Below are 24,852 nucleotides of genomic sequence, written 5' to 3'. Positions count from 1 at the left end.
GGGAGGTCGCCGCCGCCGGGGACACCGCGCGCCGCTGCCCACCATGGTCGCTGCGCACGCCACCCATTCCTCCTCCTCGGCCGAGTGGATCGCCTGCCTGGATAAAAGGTAGCGGGCAGGGCCCCGGCCGGGCACCCGTCTCTGCCGCGCTGCCCCCGCCCGATGCCGCAGCCCCGTGCCGCGAGCGCGGCGCGCTGAAGAGCCGGCCGGGGTCCCCGCAGCGGGGGAGGGGGTGCCGGGGACACCGACCGCAGGCTCTCCTGGGGCGCTACCTGCGGGAGATGCTTACTCCAGGTGGAGACCAGGTGGGGGGCGGGGGCGGCACCGTCCCCTGCAATCCGCCCCCCACCCCTCCTGCCCTTTCTCCTCGCCCCCCGCCTCCCCGGGACTGCAGCCTCCACGCGTCCTGGATGGGGGTTTATTTCCGCTTGGTACCACTGGACCGAAGGACGGGCATCACGTCCTCCGGCTCGTCAGATCATTAGGGGTAGATGCCATCTAAGTTTGGAGGTGGGGACAAGGGAGGAGGCAGGTGCAGCGTAACCATCCCCCCCCACCCCCCAGGTTGTTCCTGAAAGCAGAGTGTGAGGGACTCGGTAGACTTGTCAAGTTCCCTCACTGAAAATCACAGTGCTGCCCCCGCAGCCACTCGCTGAAGGTCTGTGCTTGGAAGGTCACGCGGGAGGCTGTGCCGTCTTAATACCTTCCTCTCGTGGGGCGCGTGGGAGGGGGGCTCTTACTCGAAAACAATTAAAACCATAAAACATTCAAACTCCAAACAGCCCTGTCAGGGGGATGCTGTGTGTTCACAGCAGACTGCAGTTGCTTTTGCGGTTCTGACAGCATAATATTCTGTTTGTCCAGATTGTAGGTTTCGCAGTAAACATTACACAATGTGTTAGCAATTAGAGTTTATTACTCTGATTAAAAGGTGATGCCTGCAAACTTTCAAGAACTGAGCAGGAAGCCTCACAGAACGAACTGCCTCAGGATTTCTGAGTTGGGCAGTGATTCACGAACCTGCAGCTAGCTGCCTGGCTTCTCTATTTGCACTTGTGTGAAATATTTTGCGCTCTGCCATATTGAAAATTTCTGCAATTAGCAGATTCGTAACCAGATACAACTTGAAAATCTTAAATGTGACATGATCCACATACTCTACGATTATAGGCCTTTGTTGAAAAAAATTTAAATAATTGGAGAAAAGCAAAATGTGGCTCACTTGAATAACTTAATATATCTGAGAAATAATATTGACTTTCATTATCACACAGTAGCAAGAATTTTTTTTGGAGGGGGCAGGTAGTGCCCTATTTATGTCAAAAAGATATGTATTGACTTTAGAGACGTGGCATGTAGTAAACAATCTGAGAATTGAAGTGCTGGTTAAATCATATAGAATTATGCACGAAGAGCTAAAGTATATTTAAGGAAAGAGTCTGCTAATGTGATAGGTAATCTGAATTTAATAGTGTCAGAAAGATGAATTGTAAAAAAATAGAAAAAGCAAGCCCTTGCACTGAAACTATAAATAGTCATGCTTTTTCCTGAGAGAAGTTTTTAGCTCACAGATGACATATTTCTATTTGCAGAAATGCCTGGCGTGCCATTTTTGAACAGCCCATGTGCACTGGAAGCCCTTTCGTCAATCAGTACTTGTGACCAAATCATACAGCGATACGAACTCAAGGGCCGTGTATTTGACTCGGTCACATATAATGTGTATTGCCCTAATGGCTGTGTTTGAAATAGATTTTTAGAGCATGATGCTATAATCTAATGCTACCATTCATTTTGGGGAAAAGAGACCTACCAGGGGGAGGGTGGAGAGGGAGACCCCTCCATAAATATAGTGCTTAGCATGAGTGGAAGTCAGGAGATGGTTAGATCAACAGCTGAAGGTGGTAGGCCCAGAGCTGTCACCAGTTCTGATCTTGGCCCTGCCATTGTCATTTCCTTGAGTGTTTGAACATTGGAGCTAGGACTCTCTGCTTTAGCTCTCAGAGATGTGTGGATTAAAATAGAAATGAATGAAAGAAGACAGGGCAAAGGTACTTTGAAAACTGAGCTGCCTTGTAAGTCTTTCATTTTGTGGTATAAAGAGAAGCCTGCCTCTCCCTAGTGTCGCTGCCAGAATTCCTAGGAAGAGCAGTTTAGGAATGTCTGTCTTGTTGTGAGAGGACCCTGGGGGGCTTGTTTTGAGGTTGCATCTTTGCTGAGCGTGTTTAGTTTTTGAGGCAGGTTGAAGGTGCTACGGAAGTGTTTGAGGAAGGTCACTTACAAGCCACTCCTTAGTGCCCACACTGTCCTCCATGTGTCTGAGAACTACAGTCTGGGGCAACTCTGAACACTGCGGAGGAAGAAGTGATTGTAAACTTGAGATGCTTATTGACTTATGGGATGGAGGGCACAGGGTGAGACAGCTACATAAACAAGCCACAATGCAATGTGATAAGCGCTTTAATGGAGATGTATAAAGTGCTCTGGGAACACAAAGGCGGCAGGCAGCAGCTCCTCCCAGCCACTTCCCACAGGCTTCTGCCTAGGCCTGGGAAGAGGGGGCACATTTCACCCTGGAAGATGGTGGAGGTCATGCTGGACAGAGGGAGCAACATGAGCCCAAACGCAAGGTGCAGTACACAAACATACTCATTTCTGACTCACCACAAATTCCTTAGGCAATCAGGGCTAGAATACAGAAAGATAAGGCTGATTTTTATCAAACTCTTTAGCATAGAAACGTGGAAGCGTGTGCGAAAAACGAGGCAATAGTCCAATGAACTATAACTCTTTGGGGCTTTGCTGCTGGGACCTTTTGTACAGCTTAGTAACTTGGTCATTATATGTTGTGGTGGTTGTGGGGTGCCATGCTGTTGTCAGGTGTGTTCACTTTGGACTCATGGTGACCCTGCTTATGACAGAATGAAACAGCCCCCTTCTGAACCTCCTCACAATTGCTCTGATGTTTGCACTCATACCGCAGCCACTGTGTCCATCCATCTTGTCGGGGGCTTCCTCTTTTACGCTAACCCTCTACTTCACCAAGCATGATATCCTTCTTCAGGGATTGATCTCTCCTGATGACACGTTCAAAGGATGTGAGACAAAGTCTCACCATCCTTGCTTCTAAGGCGCATTCGGGCTGTACTTCTTCCAAGATAGATGTTTGTCCTTCAGTGTTCTTTGCTAGCACCATAATTCAAATGTGTCGATCTTCTTGGTCTTCTTTATGCAGTGTTCAATTCTCACATGCAGGTGAGGCCATAGGAAATTCCATGGCTTGGGTCAGAGGCACCTTAGTCCTTAAAGTAGCATCCTTGCTTTTCAGCCCCATAAAGAGGTCGCATGCACCAGATTTACCCAAAGTAATGTGTCATTGGATCCCTTTTTCAAATGACAACTGTTGTGGGCACTAGAGAGAGGAACCAAGGTACTGGAAAAGCAAGCAAGCAAACAACAATCCAAACCTGTTGCCATCAAGTGGATTCCAATTCATGGCAACCTCATGTGCTAAAGAGCATTGCTGAGTTCTTGGCTGGAGTCTTTACGAGGGGATAGCCAGACCTTTCTTCTGCAGTGCTGTGGAGTGGGTTTGTGCCACCTTCCTTATGGCTAGCTGAGGAGCACAAACCATTTGCGTGCCTGGGTATCTCGTTGGAAAGAAAAAGGTGAGTGAAAGTGGAACGTCTGCAAAAATAAAGGCGTCTTCAATGTGAGGAAAGGGAGGTTTTAGCTGTAGGCATTAGGCATGCCTCACAAACACTTACTGTGGACAGGGCAGTGCTGCACACATCTGTGTGTGAAGGAGTGGGGTGGTTTTGAACAACATGTAGATTAGATGAAGGAAACACTATCCAAAGGGTTTGATGTATCAGGTAGTTTGCTCCGGGATTAAGGTGGGATCTAGGAGAGTAGAATCTATACCCACCTGTTGCCATCAAGTTGATTCTGACTCCTAGTGACCCTATAGGACAGGATAGAACCGCCTCTTTGGGCTTCTGAGACTTTACATCTTACAGGAGCAGACAGCCTCATCTGTCTTCTGTGCGGAATAGCTGGTGGCTTCGAACTGCTGCCCTTGTGGTTAGCAGCTCAGTTTGTAGCTCACTGTGCCACCAAGGCTCCTGATTCTACACATTTGAATCTCAAGATTAGAATGACGTTGAACCTTTCAGGGGACACTCACACGTTGAAAAAGTATCAGCTGTTCAAGCAAAACAAGGTGACCACAATCTCATTGATGCCATGGTTTTTCTCGATCCGAGCTGAGAAAAAGAATGCATTAGAGAGAGGCCACTGTTATTACTATTATCATTTCAGCTAGTTAAATGTCACCTTTTTAAAGTATCCCGTCCATTGTTTAAGGAGCTAGGTGGCACAGCAGGTAAGGCGTTGGGCTGCTAACTACAAAGTTGTTGGTTCAAATCCACCAGCCTCTCCTCGTTCCCGAGGAGAGCTCCTCGGGAGCTGTGGAGATTCGGTCATGGAGCCCTTCGGAGTAGTTCTGCTCTGCCTGGGGGGGTCGCGCCGAGCCTGCATCAGGAGGGAAGAGGACATCTGCTTGGTGGGAAGATTTTTTTCCAGTAGGGCTTTAAGGGAGTCACCTGGGAATTTAGCTCGCACAGATAGTAAGGCAGGGCTAAGGAGGTGTCACCTATAGTCACAGATGGTATTTTATGGAGCAGGAGTTGATAGACCGGCCTGCGGGCCAAACCCGGGGTGCCACCTGGGCTTGCATGCCTCATGAGCTGCCAGCCGTTTTTAACATTTCTCAGTGGTTGGAAAGAAGTTGAAATAATATTTTGCAAGCCATGAAAGTCAAATTTAGATGTCTATAAAGTTTTATTGGCTGACAGCCCCACTCATTTGTTTACGTATTGTCTAGCGGTGCTTCGGGTGCGGCAGTGGGAGAGTTGAGTGGCTGCAAGAAATTGTATGACCCACAACCCCTAAACTATCTACGTTTTGAACCTTTACAGGAAAAAAGAATGTTGTCCTCTGGCCTATGTGTCCCTTGTTCACTCACTGTAGCCGCAAACGGCCCCTGACAGCTTCTCGGACAGCAGTCTTTGCGTGCCGAGAGAACCTAGCTAAGCGAGCATCCTTGCAGAGGAAGAACATGGCTTCATCCAGGAAGGAGTCTACAGCATCTGGCTTCTTGTTCTCCAGTTAGAAATATAGCTAGGAAGGGTGTCCTTAGATGAGAGGCTTAGTTGAGGACCCTGGGAGACCACAGGCCAAGGGAGAAGATGAAGTTAGCACAGTCTCCATGTAGAAAATGTTGTCTTTCCAAAGCACCTAAGGAAGTTTTTAAATATTAATGTCTCATTTCTTCAAGAAACACCACTTGGTTCCTTTGCATCTGACTTCCCTCTAATAGATGTCGACGTAGCTGTTTTTGTGTGGTTGAATGAGAGTGAAAGGAACCAAGTAACAAATTTGTTAAAAGCCAGAATGCTCTGTAGCACACGCAGTGAGAGAGAATGATGCAGATATCAAAGCAGCACCAGCCACCGTCCTCCCCTTGAGGGATGTCGACCATCAAAGACGCACGCCGAGACAAGGCACAGCGGGGGCAGATCCTACGGGGGCAGATCCTAAGGGATGACATCATCTTGGGGAAGCGTCCGGGGTTCAGGACTAGCCTGATTTCTCAGCACAGCAAAACGTCCATTGGTGGTGTAGCGATTTAGCTATTGGGCTGCTAACTGCGGGGTCAGGAGTTGGCACCCACCAGCCATTATTCCATGGGGGAAAAGATGACACTTTGTGCTCCCATCAAGATTAACAATCTTGGAAACCCTGGAGAACAATTTAACTCTGTCCTGTAGTGTCGCTATGAATTGGAACTCACTGAATGTCATGGGTTTTGGCCAGTGACGGACAGGTGGGGACCAAACTATCAGGGACTGTAACTACTAGAGTGACACTACTATATTCCTTTAGCAATCATCTCTATAACATCATTAAAGTGCACATGTGCATCTTCTTCCAATGTAGCCTCTCCTCTAGACTAGCTGTATGGGAAATCCAATTGTTAGCAGAAGTCCATTTATGTATTTGGAGTCAGAAGCAGAGCTGCCAGGAGGGCAAGACATTTACATTTTCTGGCCAGTGCAATTTTTTTTTTCCTAGAGGACAGAGTCCAGGAATTGAATTAGTTAGAAGGAGACTTTGGGAACCATTGGCAGCAGCTTGGCTGTCACCTCTTCCAATTAGATGACCAGCACATTGGCTCCACTAGCATGCTTTGTTCAATGTGGCCATAACACAAGTCAGAACCCATTGTTTTTGTCTACTTACTTCTCCTTCCCCATCACTTACATTAGTTCCTATATTTTATTCGTTTTCCCTCCAGCTGCCACTCAGTGCCAGGACTCAGTGCCATGACGGCACTGATGGCTAATGGCCAGGGGTGAGATGGTCAGATACACTCCCGTCCTCTGAGGGCAGTGGCCTCTGCTACCTGCAGTCTAGTCCTTGCTGATTCCCTTTGCCTTAGAGAGAACATGGAAAGATACCCTCAGCATATACCTCTGCTGCGCCTTCTGCATCCTTGTTCCAAATATCCTAGGTGAATGCTCACAAAAACAAACAAACAAAAAGGATGAATTTGCACAACTCTATTCCAATGTATTATTATTATTAAAAACAATGCATGATAGAAAAAATTCAAAATATCCAAAGAGAGAGCAGTGTAGCAATACTTCCCTTATGCCTTCCTGGCTCCAAGAATCCTCTACTCATCCCCAATCTGTTTTTTTTTATATCCCCATTCAGGTCCTGCCACCCCAGGGTTACTATGAAGTAAATCCCAGACCTAGTATGAGCTCACTTGTTTGTATTTCAGCATAGAACTTCAAAATGTTAAGAACGTTTTACAAGGAAAACAGTGCCACTCTGCCACCAGACTTAGGAGCACACAAAAAGACTTCAGAGGTCAAGTGATGCTCCGCCAGGTAAATTCAGCCTCCGTGTCTGGGTTTGGATTGCCCCAAACAGACTTCAGGTTCCTCCCATGAGGATAAGATTGGAAAATTCCTTTTACTTCTAGTTTCCCATGAATGTATAAGATTTTATAGCCTTTCTGAAAAATAACTTCTTATTCTCTAAGACCACCTCTCCATCAGAAGGCAGTTCTTTTTTTTAAACCAGTTAACCATTTGCCATTGAGTTGACGCAGACTCAGGGTGACCCCATGCATGTCAAGGGAGAACTGTGATCCGTAGGGCTTTCAACAGCTGAATTTTCAGTAGTCGTCAAAAGTATTGCTAAGCCTTTCTTCCAAGATTTTTTTCTGTTTTTAATCTATCTAAGCAGCAGCAGTGGAAGACACATTCCTTTCCTCCTTCCCCAGGAGCTTCAATGCACAGATGAAGGGAAGGGAGAGGGCGTGTGAATGCTGGGACTTTGAGGAGGAGACAGAGGATGGGAATAACTGGATGGGGAGGAAGATCGAGAGAACCAACATCTGAAAGAAATCGGTATGACTGGCTGGAGTGGAAGTGGAACAAGCTTCAGGGTCGTGCTGACTCAGCTGTATCTCTGGGCATCCACTTGGTTTTCTTGCATGAAAAGAAGAAGATGCCATCGCCCCTCTCTTCTCTTCATGCATGCTCTTTCAGGGAGCGCCTGTCCCCTTGCTTGGCTTTCGCTACCTGGATTACTTAGCCTCTCTGCTGTGTCCTTGGTTTGCCTTCTGTACTGGCATATTTTTATCACTCTGTTGGGATGTTCTCACAAAATATCCCAGTAATATTTTGTGGAAGACATGGTTTTCCATCAAATTCCTCTGCTATCTTAGTTGGAGAAACAAAATACTTATCTTCCCAGCCTCCCTTGTGTCTAGGTGGCCACGAGACACAGGTCTGGCTACGGAGACAGCAAAAGCCTGCTGGTGTCATCTAGGACAGGTTTTGCTTTCTTCGTGAAAGACACAGCTTTGTGCAGCCTTTTCTCTCTGCTGGTCTGGAATGAACCTGAGGCCCAAACTAGCTTGTAGCTCCAGAATGAGAGAGGTCAGGCGGTACGCAGAGACTCCAGAACTGCTGGACTGACATCAGTACTCCCCTACCTTCAGATTGTCAGTTTGTGAAGAAGGAGGAAAAAACCAAACCTAAAACATTCTTTGTATCAATCATTATTTTCAGCCTCTCATCTGCATTCAAAACAATCCCTGATTAATACTTGTCTAGAATTCATGTTTCTCAACCCCCTCCCCGTGATCTTTTCCTCCTTATTTTCCTGTTTCAATAGCACCACTTCCAATTCTCAAACCTTGGAAGTTATCTGTGATCCCTCCCTTTTCCTACCCAACCAGTCGCCCATTCTTCTCTGGGTCTTTGTGGGTTGCTGCCTCAGCCGCCTCGGGTCTTATCATTTGGAACTCTTCATCCCTGGTTTTAATCTGAAAAGGGTATGTTCAAACTAGCTTTGTCTTAGGGTCAGTCCAACCTGGATTCATATTCTGTCACCTGCACCCCTAGCCATGAGGCGACAGGCAGACAAGGAGGCGTGCCTTAGTGGTGGCCCCCAGGAGCAAGGCTGGGCCCATTCCAACACGGAGCCAAATGGTGGTCAAGACCCCACAGACTGTGTACCCAACAGAGCATGCCTCCTCTAATGGTGGCAGCAGAACCCAAGGAGCCTGTGCCCTCTGCTCATGGCAGTGAACATGCCCTCGCCAGCCCACCTCCCTAGCGTGATTTCCCACTCATAGGGACACTCTAGGATGGAGTAGAACTGCTCCTTAGGACTTCTGAGACTGGAAGTCTTTAGGGGCAGGCGTCCTCATCTTTCTCCTGTGGAGTGGCTGGGGGTTTGAACTGCTGACCTCACAGTTAGCAGCCCAACTCTTAACTACCAGGGCTCCTTTAATGATATGGAAGCAATCTTTAAATGTTTAGCTTTGAGTAATATAAATTTCTGGAAACCCTTTGATGGAATAAAATTGATTGAAAATGTAAGCACAGAGAAGTATAATTTACTACTATACAGGATTGTTATCTACAAATTAATTGATGATGGAGAAACCTCTTCTTTTTTAATTAAGTGGGAAAATATTTTTTAAAGCCCTTAGAAAAGGCTTAATAAATGGAGATTCTGAAAACAAAGGACAAGAAGACCCTGGTTGGGAAGCAGACAGACACCGTTTGCCACTTTCTTAGTTCTCAATACTATGTGTGAAGTTTCAATTCTATTTAAACCCCATATGAATGTATTCACATCGTGCCTGGTAGTTGGATTCTGACAATCATACTTTTTTAGTCATTTCTGTAGCATTTGTTGAACATGTTATAGGAAAAATTAGGTTCTTGAACCTTAGGCATTTTCTTACTATTCTTTAAACAATCTTGAAACTCCCTGCTGTCAACTCAGTTCTGACTCACAGTGACTATGGGACGGCGTAGAACTGTCCCTTTGGGTTTCAGAGACTGTAAATCTCTATAGGAGCAGAAACCCCGCCCCCCCCAAAACAACAACACCCGAAACAAAAAAAAACAACCAAACTCACTACCATTGAGTCACTACTGACTCCTAGGGACCCTGTGGTTTCTGAGACTGTACCCATTTTCAGTTTTTGCCCCTCGGAGCTGATGGTTTCGAACTGCCTATCAAGTTGGATTGCAGCCCAGCGCATAACTACTGCATCACCAGGGTTCCACAAGAATAGACAAACCTCATTTTTCTCCCTTGGAGTGGCTGGTGGTTTCAAACTACTGACCTTGTAGTTGGCAGCCCAACATGTAACCTACTATACCACTCCAAAACCAAACTCATCTATGCTTACTCAGTGAGACCATATAGAACAGCATAGAATTGCCCCATGAGTTTCCAAGCTGTAACTTTACAGGAATAAAAAGCCAAGTCTCTCTCCCTCGGAGCTGCAGGCAGTTTCCAACTGCTGACCTTTCTGATCACAACCCAGTCCACAATGCCACCACAGCTCCTCACTAGAGATCCTTTTATTTTTTTCAAATCATTTTATTAGGACATAATCCAGATATCATACCATTCAATAGTTCAGTCATATCAAGCAGTGTAGTACAATCACTAACACAATTATTTTTCAAAGCATTTTCTTCTTCCTTGAACTCCTTGATATTGGCTCCCCAGTACCCCTCCCTCCCCTGCTGACCACCAGGAGCCCTTATTTCAGGTGTTGTCTCCAGAGATTCACCCAACCTGGGCTTCATATATGGAAAACATAGAGAAAGATACCTAACGGAGGCAAGAGCACTGCCAACAGTAACAAAATACCGCAGAGATGAGTTGCAATCTGGAAAACAAAACAAAATCCCAGTAAAAACAGCTTAAGTTCAAAGTATATCCAAAGGGAGATTCAATGACAAGGTTTTAACCAGTCAAGTCAGAGTTATCATTTTAATCTCCTATAATAGTCTCCAATACTCTCTGTCTAATGGTTAGAGGGGAATCACCTGAGATTGACTCCCTGTATAGGTCCTACAGATGTGTTTTGGGCTCCCGCTGCCATTGATAGCCTTCTGCAAACCAGAATTTCACAATTTAAGCTCTGATACAATTCCCTCCTTCAGATTTCAATGCTATCTTTTCCGCTCCTTGGATCACAGCTGTTGCTATGCTTCTTTCATGTGGGTTTAGTTGACATCTCACTTACATGGTTGCTTGGTTTTATTTTTGGCTTTTCTATTTTTTTAAAATTTAAATCATTTTATTGGGGGCTCGTACAATTCTTATCACAATCCATACATACAGCCATTGTGTCAAGCACATATGTACATTTATTGCCATCATCTTCAAAACATTTGCCTTCCACTTGAGCCCTTAATATCGGCTCCTCATTTTTCTCCCTCCCCACTCCCCGCTCCCTCATGAACCCTTCATAATTCATAAATTGTTATTATTTTGTCATATGTTACACTGTCTGAAGTCTCCCCCGCCCTCTTCTTTGCTGTCCATCCCCCAGGGAGGAGGCTATACGTAAATTCTTGTAATCCGTTCCCGGTTGCTTGTTTTAAAACAAGCCTTTAAGACTCGAGTCTCTGTTTTTTCTTTTAGCCAGGTACCATCCAAGTTCTTTACCACACTGTGCTATAGCACACATATCTTCCATGTTTCCTTTGTGGGGGCTCATATCAAATAGGGCCATGTTGTAAGAACAAGTTGTTCTCAGATTGGAGCTAGGATTAAGTTCAAGCCACACATCCATTCCTAAATCTCTTCTACCTTCCAGCTCACCTTCTGCCTTCTACCTTCCAGCTCACCTTAGAAACGTCTTTGTTATTTTATGGTGAGAATTGTATCGATCCTCTCCCTGGAGCATAAGGTCCTTCTGTTTATAGGATCACTGATTCAGCCTATGGTAAGGCATTTAAAACAGAGTTGAGAAATGGAGATTAGACAAGTGTAGGCTAACTAGAAATCACAATACATGGATTATGACTTGCACAGATCAAGCCCTTATGCACCTGGACACTACTTACACAAACAGTGGGAGTTGGTGTCAGGCAAAGTTTACAATAAAATCCACTGATGTTTAAACAAATTTGAGATAGAAGAAAGTTATGTCTTCAGTGCCACTTGCCACTCTTGTCACTCCTTTGCATCCTTCCTTTTCCCTCTCTCATGCTTCCCCCCCTCTCACAGTCCAGATGGGTCCAAGGAAAGGATCTGATCTCCCCCAATACCCTTTGCACCTTCATTCATTCACTCTCCCAGAGCTTGTCCTCTCTGCTGATCGTGTGTCAGGCACTCTTGCTGAGGTCTCATTAGTGAGCAAAACTGGCAAGGTCTCGAGCTTTATAAATTTAAATACTAGTTGGGCAGACCATTCATTCATGTCGTCAGTCTTCAAGAAACTGTTATTGAGTACCTGCTATGTGGTGGATACTGTTCCAGGTGGAAAGGAACACAGGGGTGAACAAAACAGGACCATTTCGTAGGTAATAAATGGTAGGAAACCAAAGGAAAGAAGCTAACGGCTTGATGGGTTTGAGAAAAGAGCGGGTATAGATACCACGAGTATAAATGACAGTGTCGGAGAGCCGAAAGAAGGAAGATAAAGCAGGAAAAGGGGAAGGGACAGAGGCATGGTGCTATGTTAGAGCTCATGACCAGGGAAGCCTTTCTCTAGAAGTAACATCTGACCAAAAGCCTGGAATGAACTGAGAGACCACCTAGTAGGAATTTAAATGAGTGCAATCCATGCCTGATGCTAACACTTCTGAAGACGGCGCAGGCCTGAGGTGTTTCCTCTCCGTTCCCCAAGACATAAGGCCAGCGTGAGCCAAATCTACTTAAGAGCAATTACCAGCACTTACAGCAGTTCAGGCTACACTGCTTAGGTGACTGAGGTATAGGAGAGGACTGGAATTAGGCCGGTGCTTGCAATGAGAAGACAGGTCAAATAAGTATGGTAAATTAACTCACTCACTGCCACCAAGTCAATTCCAACTAATGGCGATCCTTAGGACAGAGTAGAACTGTCCCTTTGAGTTTCTGAGACTTAATCTTTACAGGAGTAGACAGCCTCATCTTTGTCCTGTGGGGCAGCTGGTGGGTTCAAACTGCTGTTCTTTTCCTTCAAGACCTATCTGTTCATTCGTTTGGCAGTCCATGGTTCTTTCAGTGTTCTTCACCAGCGCCATAGTTCAAATGCATCGTTGTTTTTTCTCTGGTCTCCCTCCCTCAGTGCCCAGCCTTCCCATGCACAGGAGGCAATGGAAAATACCCTGGCTTGGATCTGGTGTACCTTAGTCCTGGGAGTAACAGTCTTGCTTTTCAACACTTTAAAGAGATCTTGTGCAGCAGATTTACCCAGTGCAGTGTATCATTTGATTTCTCGACTGCTGCTTCCATGAGCATTGATTGTGGATCCACGCAAGATGACAACTTCAATCTTTTTTCCATTTATCATGATGTTCCCTATTGGTCCAGTTGTGAGGATTTTGGTTTTCTTTATATTGAGTGGTAATCCATGCTGAAGGCTGCAATCCTTGATCTTCATTCGCAAATGCTTAAAGTCTCCCTCATTTTCAGCAATCAAGAACATACCTACAGTAAACGAGTTGTTTGCTAATGTAATACCCCCTGCCGTCAGGTCAGACCTGAGCCATAGAGATCCTATAGTACAGAGCAGAACTGCTTCTTGGTGTTTCTGAGACTGTGGATCTTTACGGGAGCAGAAAAGGTCATCTTTCTCCCACCAAGTGCCTGTGTATTTGAACTGCTGACTTTGCAGTTGGCAGCCCAACGCATAACCACTACACCACTTGGGCGCCTTGTTCATGTAAAAGACTAAGACAATTTTATTAAAATGGTGAAATGGATAAATGGGGTCTCTGGAAAATTGAATTTATACTTTCAATGTTATTATTTAGAGACATTAAAGATGATCTTCACTTTAGTGTTTCTTTTAAATAATTCTTGAGGAAAAAATGAAGCCCCCAGCCCTCTACTCTTCCAGAAGTGAGGAATACTACATTAATTGGGAGAAATAGCCTCACTAAGAGAGGTTATAGAGATAAATGGCATTTGCCTATTCATGTATTGTACTGTGGTGGCTTGTATGGTACTGTGATGTTGCCAGCGTCCCCAGTAGTATTTTAAGTATCTGTGGGGTCACCCAGGGTAGGCAGGGTCCTGCAGAGCTTCAGGACTAAGACAGGGTAGGAAGAAAGGTCTAGTGCTCTATTTCTGAAAATCAGGCAATAAAAACCCAATGGCTCACTAGAGGACATTGTCCCATATCATACTGGGCGATGAGCTCCCTAGATCATAAGCTGCTACTGTACAGTAGCTGTAACAGTGGACTTGAAGAGCCCCATCACTGTGAAGATGGCACGGGACCAGGGAACGTTTACTTTTGTTATCCATCAGATGGCCGTAAGCTAGAGTCGACTTAATGTTAACTAACAGCAACAACAGCCTAAGATATTGTATGTGTTTTTCACTATTGGCTAGCTGGTGGTGGTCGCAAAATTCCTGTTATACTGGTGTGCCTTTGGTTTTCCTATTTGGCTAGTTTGGTTTGGTCAGTAGTAGATTTGCCTGTGGTCCCTGCCGTCATTGCTCCCTGAACCAGGTCTCTGGATAAATGTGCTAGAGGACGAGGATGGGGCAGCTAGGAACCCCATGAAGTTCTCATCTGTAGATTCGGTTCATTGACTTGCCTATTGTTCTACCACTCGCCATTGGATAATGTGTGTCCTGCATTCTTATTCCCCTCTAGAACTTATCAAATGATACAGAACCATGTTTGTACATTTTGCTCATGTCAGACATTAAAGGCAACTTGAGATCAGCAAGTCTCTGGCCCTGGGGCATCAAGCTTACAACCGACTCATGATGAATATCACGGATGGTATTTGAAGATCTAGTGTATGGAGTTAGATCTTCCTGGTTGATGACCTGGTCTTATGTTTGATTTACCCCAGTGGTTTTAAATCCAATCATTTTAGATCTGGAGTATTTGTTTAATTGTCCACCACGTCAGAGTATAAACGGGGGACCTTGGAACCTTACTCATGCTGTCTGCTATGGACATTAGAGCCTGTAGGTACAGAAAATACCAAGAGGACAGTATAACAATACAGCTTCGTCTGTAAGGATCATCTCTAAAGCATGTACAAACCAGTTGCCAACTGCTCCCTGGGAATAGAATAAAATTTCATTGTGCTCTTTCATTTCCTTGTGCTGTAACTGTACTATCATCTGTGTACACTCCCTTATCTTTTTCCCCAATTGGATTTTGCAGTATCTCTATTGCTTTGCTTCCTGCTTTTTCAGCACTTCACGGGCTATTTATCTTCACAACTTTAGAGGTTCATTTTAGATCCCAACATGCAACAGATTAAGGATGTCAAAGATCATTTAAGAAAAAAAAATCCTTTGTATTTAAATGATTAGCATCTTACTCCCTCTATCGTTAAAAGCCCTACCCTAAATATTCGTAGGAGACATGAGACATGGAACAGATTTTCAGAGACACTTACAGAAATTAAAAATATGGATTTTACTTAAGCCTGGCATTGCTTTGAGTGATCTGCATGAGAGTCATAAAGTAATCAAATTGCAAAATCAAAATAACTTAAAAACATATATATTTAAAACACTTAATACAGGACTTGTTGCATTTGTCAAATCTTGTGTAAGAGACCCCGGTAAAGCAGTACAGACAAAGCTGTCCCCTCGAGGACTAAGGAGTGCTTGACCTAAGCCCTGGTTTCTTCAGGGAGCTCCTAGGCGTGTGAGAGCTGGGAGACTGGAGAACGCAGGCCTTTGGATTAGAGTTTTGGAAAATGATGGACTTTTCTGCCCGAAAAAGAAACTAATCTGTCTTGGAAGAAGTGCAGCCAAAATGTGCCGTGGACTGACTTGGTTTGTTTAATTTGGATGTGTTATCTGGGGTCGGGGTGTGGGGTGGGGACGACATCATGTTCAATAAAGCAGAGTGTCAGCAAAAAAGAGGAGCACTCTCACCAAGGTGGATGAGCACCGTGGCCACCCCAGTGAGCCCAAACACCGCACCCGTTGGGAGGATGGCACAGGCCTGGGCTCTGCTTCAGTCTGTCATACACAGGGGTCACTTGGAGTCAGAGCCAACTAACAGCAGAGGAACAGCAATTTGTATTATTTATCACGTTCGGGGAATGAGCAATTTGCATTATTTATCACGATCAGGGAATGTTTCAGCATATGAGGTGAAAGGGAGAGTGAATCATCACAGAAGAGAAAAATGGGTAAAATGATCTTTACAGCAATGGAAAATTCTCGAGAAGAAAGCCTCTCCCGTTTAGTTGAACAAGCCTTGATGTTCTTGTATTTATTCACCTATTGTTGATTTTTATCTGTTGTGAAGAATTTTGCAGCCAAATTCTGCCCCATATGGATTCCTCTGCTAGTGGAGTAGCGTTCGGATCTCTTACTCTGAACCAGGACAAAGGACATAGGCCTAAAATTGATTTTATATGCCGACTCCTTCTTATTTCTATAGTCTTGTTGTAAAATATGTCATTGATGGCATTTTATCTTATGAAGCTTATGGTGAAGGGATTAGAAAGGATTTAAAAGTGAACAAAAAAAAGGAATAATGAAAGAAATGTTAGGGGGACGAAAAACATGGGAAGAAAAACGTTAACAATGAGTCCCCTGACGATTAGATGCTAAAGCAGGTGCCTTGGCTACAGCTTGAGGTCACGCGAGGTTGGCTTGTGAGCGTTGCTGCTGGATTGCAGTTGAGAGCTGACAGTGAGCACACACACGGCCTTCTTTCTGAGGGTGACACAACAACATGTTGACATGGCGTTTCCCTTCCCATCCATTGGCTCACTGAAGGACAATGAAGGGCAGAGCTCATGAAACATTGTAGAATCATAGCGATTACTTCCAAGAAGCCCAAAAGATATAGAATGAATGTAAATGAAGATGAGGATTATAAAACAATTCAAAGAGAAGATGGAATAGGAAAAAATACATATAGCTATGAGGACCCCATTGTATGGGTTGGTTCAGTTGCCAGACAGTGTTGCTAATTGACTCATGGCCATGAGGACAATGAAGTTGGTTGCTAAACAAATTATATCTGTTCAGAAATGAGGATCTCATTTCAACTTTATTGGCATATTATTAGTAGTGATGATAATATTTTAACACTATTAATACTTATTAATATTAATAATAATTAACAATAACATTAATTTTAGCACTCCTTGCTATTTTTAAACCAGTGCAGTGATAGACCCAGTGCTGGGGTTTGATGCGTGTTCGCTCATGTTGGTTCAGTTTCTTTACATCTTCACCAATATTTGCCATTAATCTCTCTTATTTTTAAGCAATCCTAGTGATTGTGAAATGGAATCGCATTGTGGTTTTGATTTGCATTTCCCTAATGACTAATGATGTAGAACATTTACAAATATACTATTGGTCACTTGTTTATCTTCTTTGGAACCATGTCTATTAATATCTCCAGCCTCGTTTGCGAAGTGGGTTATTTGTCTTGCTGTTCTCAAGCTGTGAGGACTGTTTACAGTCTCCAAATACTAGACTGTTATTGGATATAGAATTTGCAAATATTTGCTGACATTCCGTGGGGTGTCTTTTCACTCTTGATCACTTTTTTGCATAAAACATTTTAAGATTTGGATGAAGTCCAGTGTGCCGGCTTTTCTCTGTCGCCTCTATGCGTTCAGTGTCATATGTAAGGTTGATCGCCCAGTCCAAAGCCGTAAAGGTTTACCGTATGTGTTGGTCTATGAGGTTTATAGGTTTAGTTCTTACACTTGGCTCCTTTGACCCGGTTTTGGTTCATGTGTACGTAAGGTCCAACTTCAGTTTTCTGCGTGTGCCTATCCAGTTGTTTCTGTTCTATCCCCACTCGACACCGTTGTTGAAATTCATTGGACCATAAATGTACAAGTTTATTTTTATACTTTCGTTTCTCTTCCCTTAATTGATCCTTATGCCACTAACATTCTGTTTTGATTATAGGAGGAAGTAGTAAGATTTTGTAGTAAAATTGGTAGTAAGTTGTTTTTGTTTAAATATATCACAAACCATTGACCATTACAGCATTTTTAACCTGCCCCTTTGGTAGCTCAAGTACCTTGGCTTGCTGATAGTCTGCGGCACTGTTTACTCTTATCATTGAACTGGTGCCAGAGTGAGTGAAATATTGTCCTGCTAACTCAGGAGCTTGGTGGTTCAAACTCACCAGCCGCTCCTAGGGAGAAAGATGAGGCTATCTGCTCCCATAAAGATTCACAGGCTCAGAAACCCTAAGGGACAGGTCTACTCTGTTTTAAAGGGTCATTGGGAGTTAGAATCAACTCGATGGTAGTAGGCTTCTTCCCCCAGGTGCCCCCCCCCCCCCGCCACACACACACTAGGTGAGCTTCCAGGGGTGCTATGGGGAGTGATTTTAAATCACGTCATCTCCTCAGCTGATTGTTTCTAGTCTTCTTTGCCCTTTGACCCTCTTCCTTTGGCTCAGGCCGTCTTTTGAGTGTGACATCTAGGACACACACCTTAGGCTTCACACCTGGAGGTGGAGACAAGGCCTAGCCACAATGCCCCTTACTTCTCTCTCTCTCTCTTTAAAAAATTTTTTTTGTCTTGGTTCTAATTTCTTTCTTTAAAAAAAAAATCATTTTATTGGGGGCTCATACAACTCTTATCACAATCCATCCATCCATCCATTGTGTAAAGCATATCTGTACATTTGTTGCCATCATCATTCTCCAAACATTTTCTTTCTACTTGAGCCCTTGTTATCAGCTCCTCATTTTCCCTCTCCCTCCCTCACCCCAGATAATTTATAAATTATTATTTTTTCATGTCTTACACTATCTGATGTATCCCTTCACCCACTTTTCTGTTGTCTGTCCTCCAGGGAGGGGGTTATATGTAGATCCTGTGATCAGTTCCCCCACCTCTCTCTTCCCCTCCTGGTATCCCTACTCTCATTATTGGTCCTGAGGGGTTTATCTGTCCTGGATTCCCTGTGTTTCCAGCTCTGATCTGTACTAGTGTACATGCTCTGGTCTAGCCAGATTTGTAAGGTAGAATTGGGTTCATGATAGTGGGGGTAGAGAAGGGGGAGAAAGCATTAGAGAACTAGAGGAAAGTTGCATGTTTCATTGGTGCTATACTGCACCCTGACTAGGTCTAATTTCTTCAGAAACTTACAGTCCCCGACTTCCTAAGCCTTGATAAAGTAATTTGAGCTAATGTGTTAAAGAACTGAATGTGTTATTCCTCACAGAAATGTTTGCATTTTAAGAAAAGGATTCCTGGAGCTATCAGGGCCTTCACACAAAGAAAATCAAGATGGAGCTCACACAGTCAGGCTCTCTGGCTGGTGACCCCTTCAGGTTGCATTGCCCAGATGTAAATCCCTAGCCCCACTCCTAATAATACATTTACCCAGGACACAGCATTTTCCAAGCATTTTGGCCAATTAGGGATATATTTTACGGGGCTTCCCAATTACCTGTAAGAACTATAATGCTATCCAGTGTGGCAGTTAGATTTTATGTCCACGTGCGCTTGTGGAGTCCAGCCTGCTGATGCCTCCTGGGCCATGTGGCCATTTAATGAGACACTAGGAGCCCCTCCTTTCTTACTTTCTTGCCCTTCTTTTATCCTTGCTGGGACTCTGTTTCTGTCTCTAGTGGTGGTCCCATGTGGGCCACCCAATCCTGAGAGCTGTCAGCTTCCTGCTGTGTTTCCACCAACTTTGGATCCACATGACTCTGCACCCACCAGCCTGTGATCTCCTTGTTTCCTACTTCACCTTTCTGTGTCATCCACCTGCAGCATGGGAGTCTGAGGAGACCCCTGGCTAGCATTGGACTTATGGACTTGAGATGGACAGGCTGGCATGCCTTTGTGATCTGAAATCACTTCCTGATATAAAGTCCTTTCTTATACATAGGTGAGCATCAGTGATTTGTTTCTCTAGACAACTCAGCCTAATGCACCCAGGGTCTGAGAAATTTGTTGAAATCTAAAAATTGATCAACATATCCTCTGCCTTAGAAGGCAAGATTAATTGTACATGCACAAGAATAAACGTATAGCTGAAAGCCAAATAGTATATTTACATGAAATTGTAGTTAACCAGTATTACAGAGAAGCTAATTTTAAACACGTTTATCCCAAATAAGTCTCCAGACGGCATATTTTAAGAATTCTGATAGACATATTGATGGATAGTGTGGCAGTTACATAATTTCCTGTCAACTTGAGTGTAGGGGTGGCGTCTAACCTGTCAATCAGGTCATAGCCAATGAGGCCTCTGTGTGGGCATGGCCTTCTCCTGAGGATTCTGGGAACTCCTGCCTTCCTCCCTGCAGGTGGGACACACTCTGCTTCGTCTTCCTGCTGACAAGACACATGGAGCTATGTGGAGCTGGAGAAGCCATGCGGAGACCCCTGCCAGCTATGAGATGCGTCCACTGCCACTGGATCCACAAGACTTTCCACCCACTGGCCTGTGATCTTCCTGCATTTGGTGTCATTGCATGTGTTGCATGAGTCTAAAGAGGAATTTACAGACTGGTATTGGACATATGGGCTAATATCAGACTTACGGACTTGATCTGGACTAGACTGGGATGGTTTCTTAATATGCAATTCCTCTTTATATAAAGCTCTTTCTTATACACATGTGTGTTTCTGGATTTGTTTCTCTAGTCAACCCTGAGTAATAGATTTTTTCTAAAAAATACAGAATGTCTTTTTACTTCTATTTGATAATTGAAAGTCACAATAAGCTCACTGCCATATAGTCAGTTCTGATTCATGGGAAACCTATATACCATCACTGAATACCTGGTATATTCTAGTAGGAGTCCTTGGATGGTGGAAATGGTTTTTGAGCTCAACTATTAGCAAAAAGATTGGAGGTTCTCGTCCACACAGAGAGACTGCAGAAGACATTGCTGGTGATTGCTTCTGAAAAGGCAGTCATTGAAAACCCTACACTCTTCTACTCTTGATACTCAAGTTGTTGCCAGGACTTAGAACCAACTCTATAACTACTGTTAAAAATGAACCAGTGACACATAGGGACACAAGGTCAGAGAGAGGATGCAGGCAGATCCTGTAGGGACTATTGGAAAGGTTTGGCTTTTACTCTGGGTGAAATGGGGAGCCCCCTTTGGAGCAGAGGAATAATACAGCCTGACGTACATTTCAGGAACCCCACTATGATTGCTATGTGGAGAAGATGCTGTGCGGATGGGTTTAAGGGTGGAACTGGGGGAACTATTAGGGATCTCTTGCAATAATCCAGGTGAAAGATAATGGTGATTTGGATAAGAGTGATAGCAGTGGAGGTAGTGAGAAATAGAAGGTAGATTTCAGAGGCACAATCAATAAGACTTGATTAGGGATTGAGTGTGGGAAATGTATAAGAAAGAAGTCAAGGAGATCTTTTGACTTGGGCAATTTGAAGCAGTGATGATGGGGAAGGCTGCAGAGAGGGCATGCTGTGAGGTAGAGGGAAGAAGCTCAAGGTTCAACTCTGGACATGCTTGCTTGAGATGTTTACAAGGCATCCCATTGGAGGTAATTGATTTATTAATTAGGTTATTGGATGTGTGATTATGGAGTTTGGAAGAGAAGTCTGAGCTGGAGACGTAAAGCTGGGAATCATTCGTCCACAGATGATATTTGAAGCCACGAGATTAGAACATCCAGAGAGTGAGGATGGAAAGAGAAGAGGACCAAACAATCCCCGCCATCCTTCAGCATGAAGAGTTCAGGGAGATGGGAGAAAACAACAAAGGAAATTGCTCATACCAAGGATGGAAAACAAAGGAAATATGCAATGTGTCTTGGCCAGAGGGTTTTTCAAATATTCAGGTGGATAGTGTTGCATGAAAACCATTAGGAAGAAGAAGGAGGTTCAGTCGGAGTGTGCGATTGAATTTTGGTATCTTGCAAGTGGTGTGGTTAATATGTTTCCTTCTTCAGCCTGGTTAGCAGAGGGCTTCTTACAGATTCTATGCCAGGTCTTGACATGTTGCTGTGAGGAAGCTGACAATATGAAAACAAAGCAAACAACCTCACACTCAAGGTGGAGGAGGGCTCATTCTTTGTTCAGGTAAAGAGAGGTGAGGAGTCAAGGTAGAGAGGCACAGTCAGCAAGAGGAAGGATAACGTGAGGGCGATGATGAAAACCTAGGGCGTTAATGTTCCATAACTGATGAGGGGAAAGAACAGGGAGTCAACATCCCCGTGGCAAACACTGAGCAGCAAGGAAGCACATCCCCACGGCTGCGGCCTGTGGGCTGCGGCGACACTCAGGGATGTGATCAATCAAGCCAGAGTTGGCACAGGGTGAACAAAGAAACCACATGTGGCTCATGGGTTGCCAGGTCCCTGGAGACATCGCTTAGGAGATGCTGTGCTCTGTAAATGAGGTTTGGGCAGATGCACTCTTGCTTCAGGCACACAGGGCAGGTGTGAGACTGTAGGGATCTGGTCTACGTCAGCAAACAGGCTACTCAATAAGGCAGCTGTCACTGTCCCATCTTGGACAAGATCAAGGAGAGGCAATGCTCAAGAGATTGTACAAGGTGGAGAGAACAAGGCAGAGCTCGCTCCCTGAAGACTAGCACAACCTGGAGTTGCTTGGGTTTTCTTTAGCCTCACGTTTTCAGCGTGGTGGCTCGAAGCAAGAAGGGGAGCGATGACCTGGGAGCACAGGTATGTTAGTGGGAGCAGATAAAAACCATGCTCCAGAAAAGCCTGCCCTGTCTAGCCAAAGGGGCAGCCTAGCAAGACAGGACATTTCTAGGCAATAGCTGCCCTGCTCCAGTCAGAGCCCGCTGCGCTCTCCCTCCGGCCCTTGCCTAGCTAAGTCTAGACTCCCAGCCTCACTTGACTGGCAAGATGCAAGGTCATCGTGGAAAGCGAAATTGGCGGCACCAGCGAAATTGCCACAGCCCACAGTGAGGCCTGCTGTGTAGGTGCATGTGCTTTTTTAACGATGAGCCCCTGCGGCAGAGTGGTTAAGCATTGGGCTACTCATTTCAAGGCCAGCAATTCGAAACCACCAGCTTCTCCAAGGGAGAAAGATGAGGATTTCTATTTCCATAAAGAGTGACAGTCTCAGAAACCCACAGGGGCAGTGCTACTCTGTCCTATGGGTTGTCATGGGCAGGAATCAACTCGATGGCAGTGCGTTTTGAGAGGGACAAGACGTGTGGCCTGCATGGGCACAGACAGGTCCAGGTCTCTAACAGGTGAGATCTTGGGAGTTACAAAAGCCAGCCAGCTCAACCTCATGGGAAAGAATGAAGGTTCACACAAGGAAGAAAAATCACGGAATTATCATAAATCTCAATTTTGGCTGGTTTACATTGTAGGGACACACTGAAGCAGGAAATAGAGTCATGTGTTTGGAAATACAAATATAATCTGTCACAATTTTCAGCAATTCCTGGGACCCAGTAGACTATTTACAGCCCAGAGTTAAAAAATGGGGGGGAAAAGCCTCCAGCACCCTGTGGAGTCATCAAGCAATCACGCTGCTTGGCGTGAACGCTGAACACTGGCGGAAGAGGGCCAGCTGTGTGTGCTGGTGACAGCAGCGTCATCGGGCCCTGCCAGCAAAACTGCTCACTGTTTCCGGACTGCGGTGCTGACTCCAGGGATTTCCAGCTAACTCCCAAGGATCAGAGATTCCAGTCCTTCATTGTGCATAAAATACTGGTGGTCACTGATTTTCATGAGAAACAAACCCCAAACACCAAAACTCTACATTGTCCAGGATCGAAACCTGGCAGTCTCTTACAGGTTCTCACACAAATTCAACTTCTTTTTGAAAATTCCAATGAAAGCAGAACTTTCCCCCAAGACTCTTCCAGTTAAACGGCACGCTTGGTCCACGCTCCTCTTGAGCTCTCCTCCTGTCAACAGAAACAGCATGATCGGGGGAGATTGGGCTTCTCAAGTGTTTCCAGAATAATGCAGAACACTCGCTTCCATGTGAATGTCAAATAAACAATGCATCATTTTAAAATAGCAGTATCCCAGATTGTTTCCTGATAATATTTACACTGCCAAAACAATTGTCAGAATTCAAAACTAGGTATTTCTACTTTTATTTATTGTTTCTGCATTACTGTGCTAATCAAAACACCCAAAGAACACTGTTTGGGGATGGATGATTCAGTTAAATAAGATGCACAGACGCCGCTGGTCCCTAAGACTCCTGATTGAGTCACCCCAGTCACCCCTGAATTTCCTGTCAAGAGGGTTGTGAGGTGTCGATGGGATCAAGTAACAGGCATCAGAAGACCCAAAGCAAACAGACAAACAACTTATTATTGAGAACAAGGGGAGTAGGAGCAGAGATCCCAAACCCAGCTGTAGACAATGGGACATCCCCTCACACAAGAGTCGCAAGGCAGGATGAGTCAACCACCGATAAAACACACAATATTCCTCTGGTTCCTTGAGGCTTCCTCATCTCCCACTACCATGACCCCAATCCTGCCTTTCACTGCAGGCCAGGCCGGAGCATGTGCACAGGTACAGATAAGAGCTCAGGACACATGGAATCCAGGTCAGATAAACCCCTCAGGAACAGAAATGAGAGTAGTGATACCAGGAGGATAGAGGGAAGGTGGAGAGAGGAGGGGGGAAGAAACTACGGGGCAAGGGAGACAGCGGTCTGTGTAAGATATGAAAATAATAATTCATAATTTATCAAGGGATCACAAAGGTGGGAGGGGAGGGAGAGTCAAAAGAGGAGCGGATACCAAGGGATCAAATAGAAAGTAAATGTTTAGAAAATAATGATGGCCACATATGTACAAATATGCTTGATACAATTGATGTATGAGATTAAGAGCCCCTAATAAAATTATCTTTAAAAAAAAATAGAGGGTTGTTGATGGATGCCATCAAGTTGGTTTTCAATTCATAGGGATCCTGGGGGACAGAGTTGAACGGTCGCATAGTGTTTCCTAGGCTGTAATCTTTACAGCATATTGTCGTCTTTCCCCCTTGGGACCACAGGATGGTTTGGAATGCCAACCTTTTGGTTAGCAGCCTAGTGCTTAATGATTGCCCTACCAGGGCTCTTGTTAAACAGAATCAAACCACCCGCCCTGGAGTTGATAAAGGCAGGGCTGTTTATTGTTGCTGTTGTTGCTTTGTGTGTTGAATACGAGTTGCTTGTGAGTTTGCCTTTGTGTTTGACTGTTGATTGCTGACCAGGTATGCAAATCTGGGCCATTGCTGAATGTTTGCAGATGTCTGTTTATCTACATTGTAATTCAGACAAGCTGTGCCTCAAACTTGCAGCCAGCCAGTAGATTGTTAGGAATGACACACACACACACACACACACAC

At 44.7% G+C, this 24,852-nt stretch overlaps 1 protein-coding gene across 2 annotated transcripts in view; it reads left to right on the top strand.

Moving 5' to 3' along the window:
- The first annotated feature begins 17 nt into the window (after nt 1-17).
- The window catches only part of RAPGEF4 (Rap guanine nucleotide exchange factor 4), a 401,293-nt gene continuing 376,458 nt past the window's right edge, over nt 18-24,852 (top strand). For both annotated transcript variants that reach the window (XM_004703736.3, XM_004703735.2), the window contains exon 1: nt 18-108. In XM_004703736.3, the coding sequence (XP_004703793.1) occupies nt 44-108 (65 nt within the window). In that variant the 5' untranslated portion in view covers nt 18-43. The remainder of the gene's footprint in view (nt 109-24,852) is intronic.

The sequence above is a fragment of the Echinops telfairi genome, unplaced genomic scaffold, assembly GCF_000313985.2.
Source record: "Echinops telfairi isolate 266 unplaced genomic scaffold, ASM31398v2 ScPeMD7_4;HRSCAF=17, whole genome shotgun sequence".
NCBI lineage: Eukaryota > Metazoa > Chordata > Mammalia > Afrosoricida > Tenrecidae > Echinops > Echinops telfairi.
Note: the sequence above shows the minus strand (reverse complement) of the source record. Positions and strands in the feature narration are given on the sequence as shown.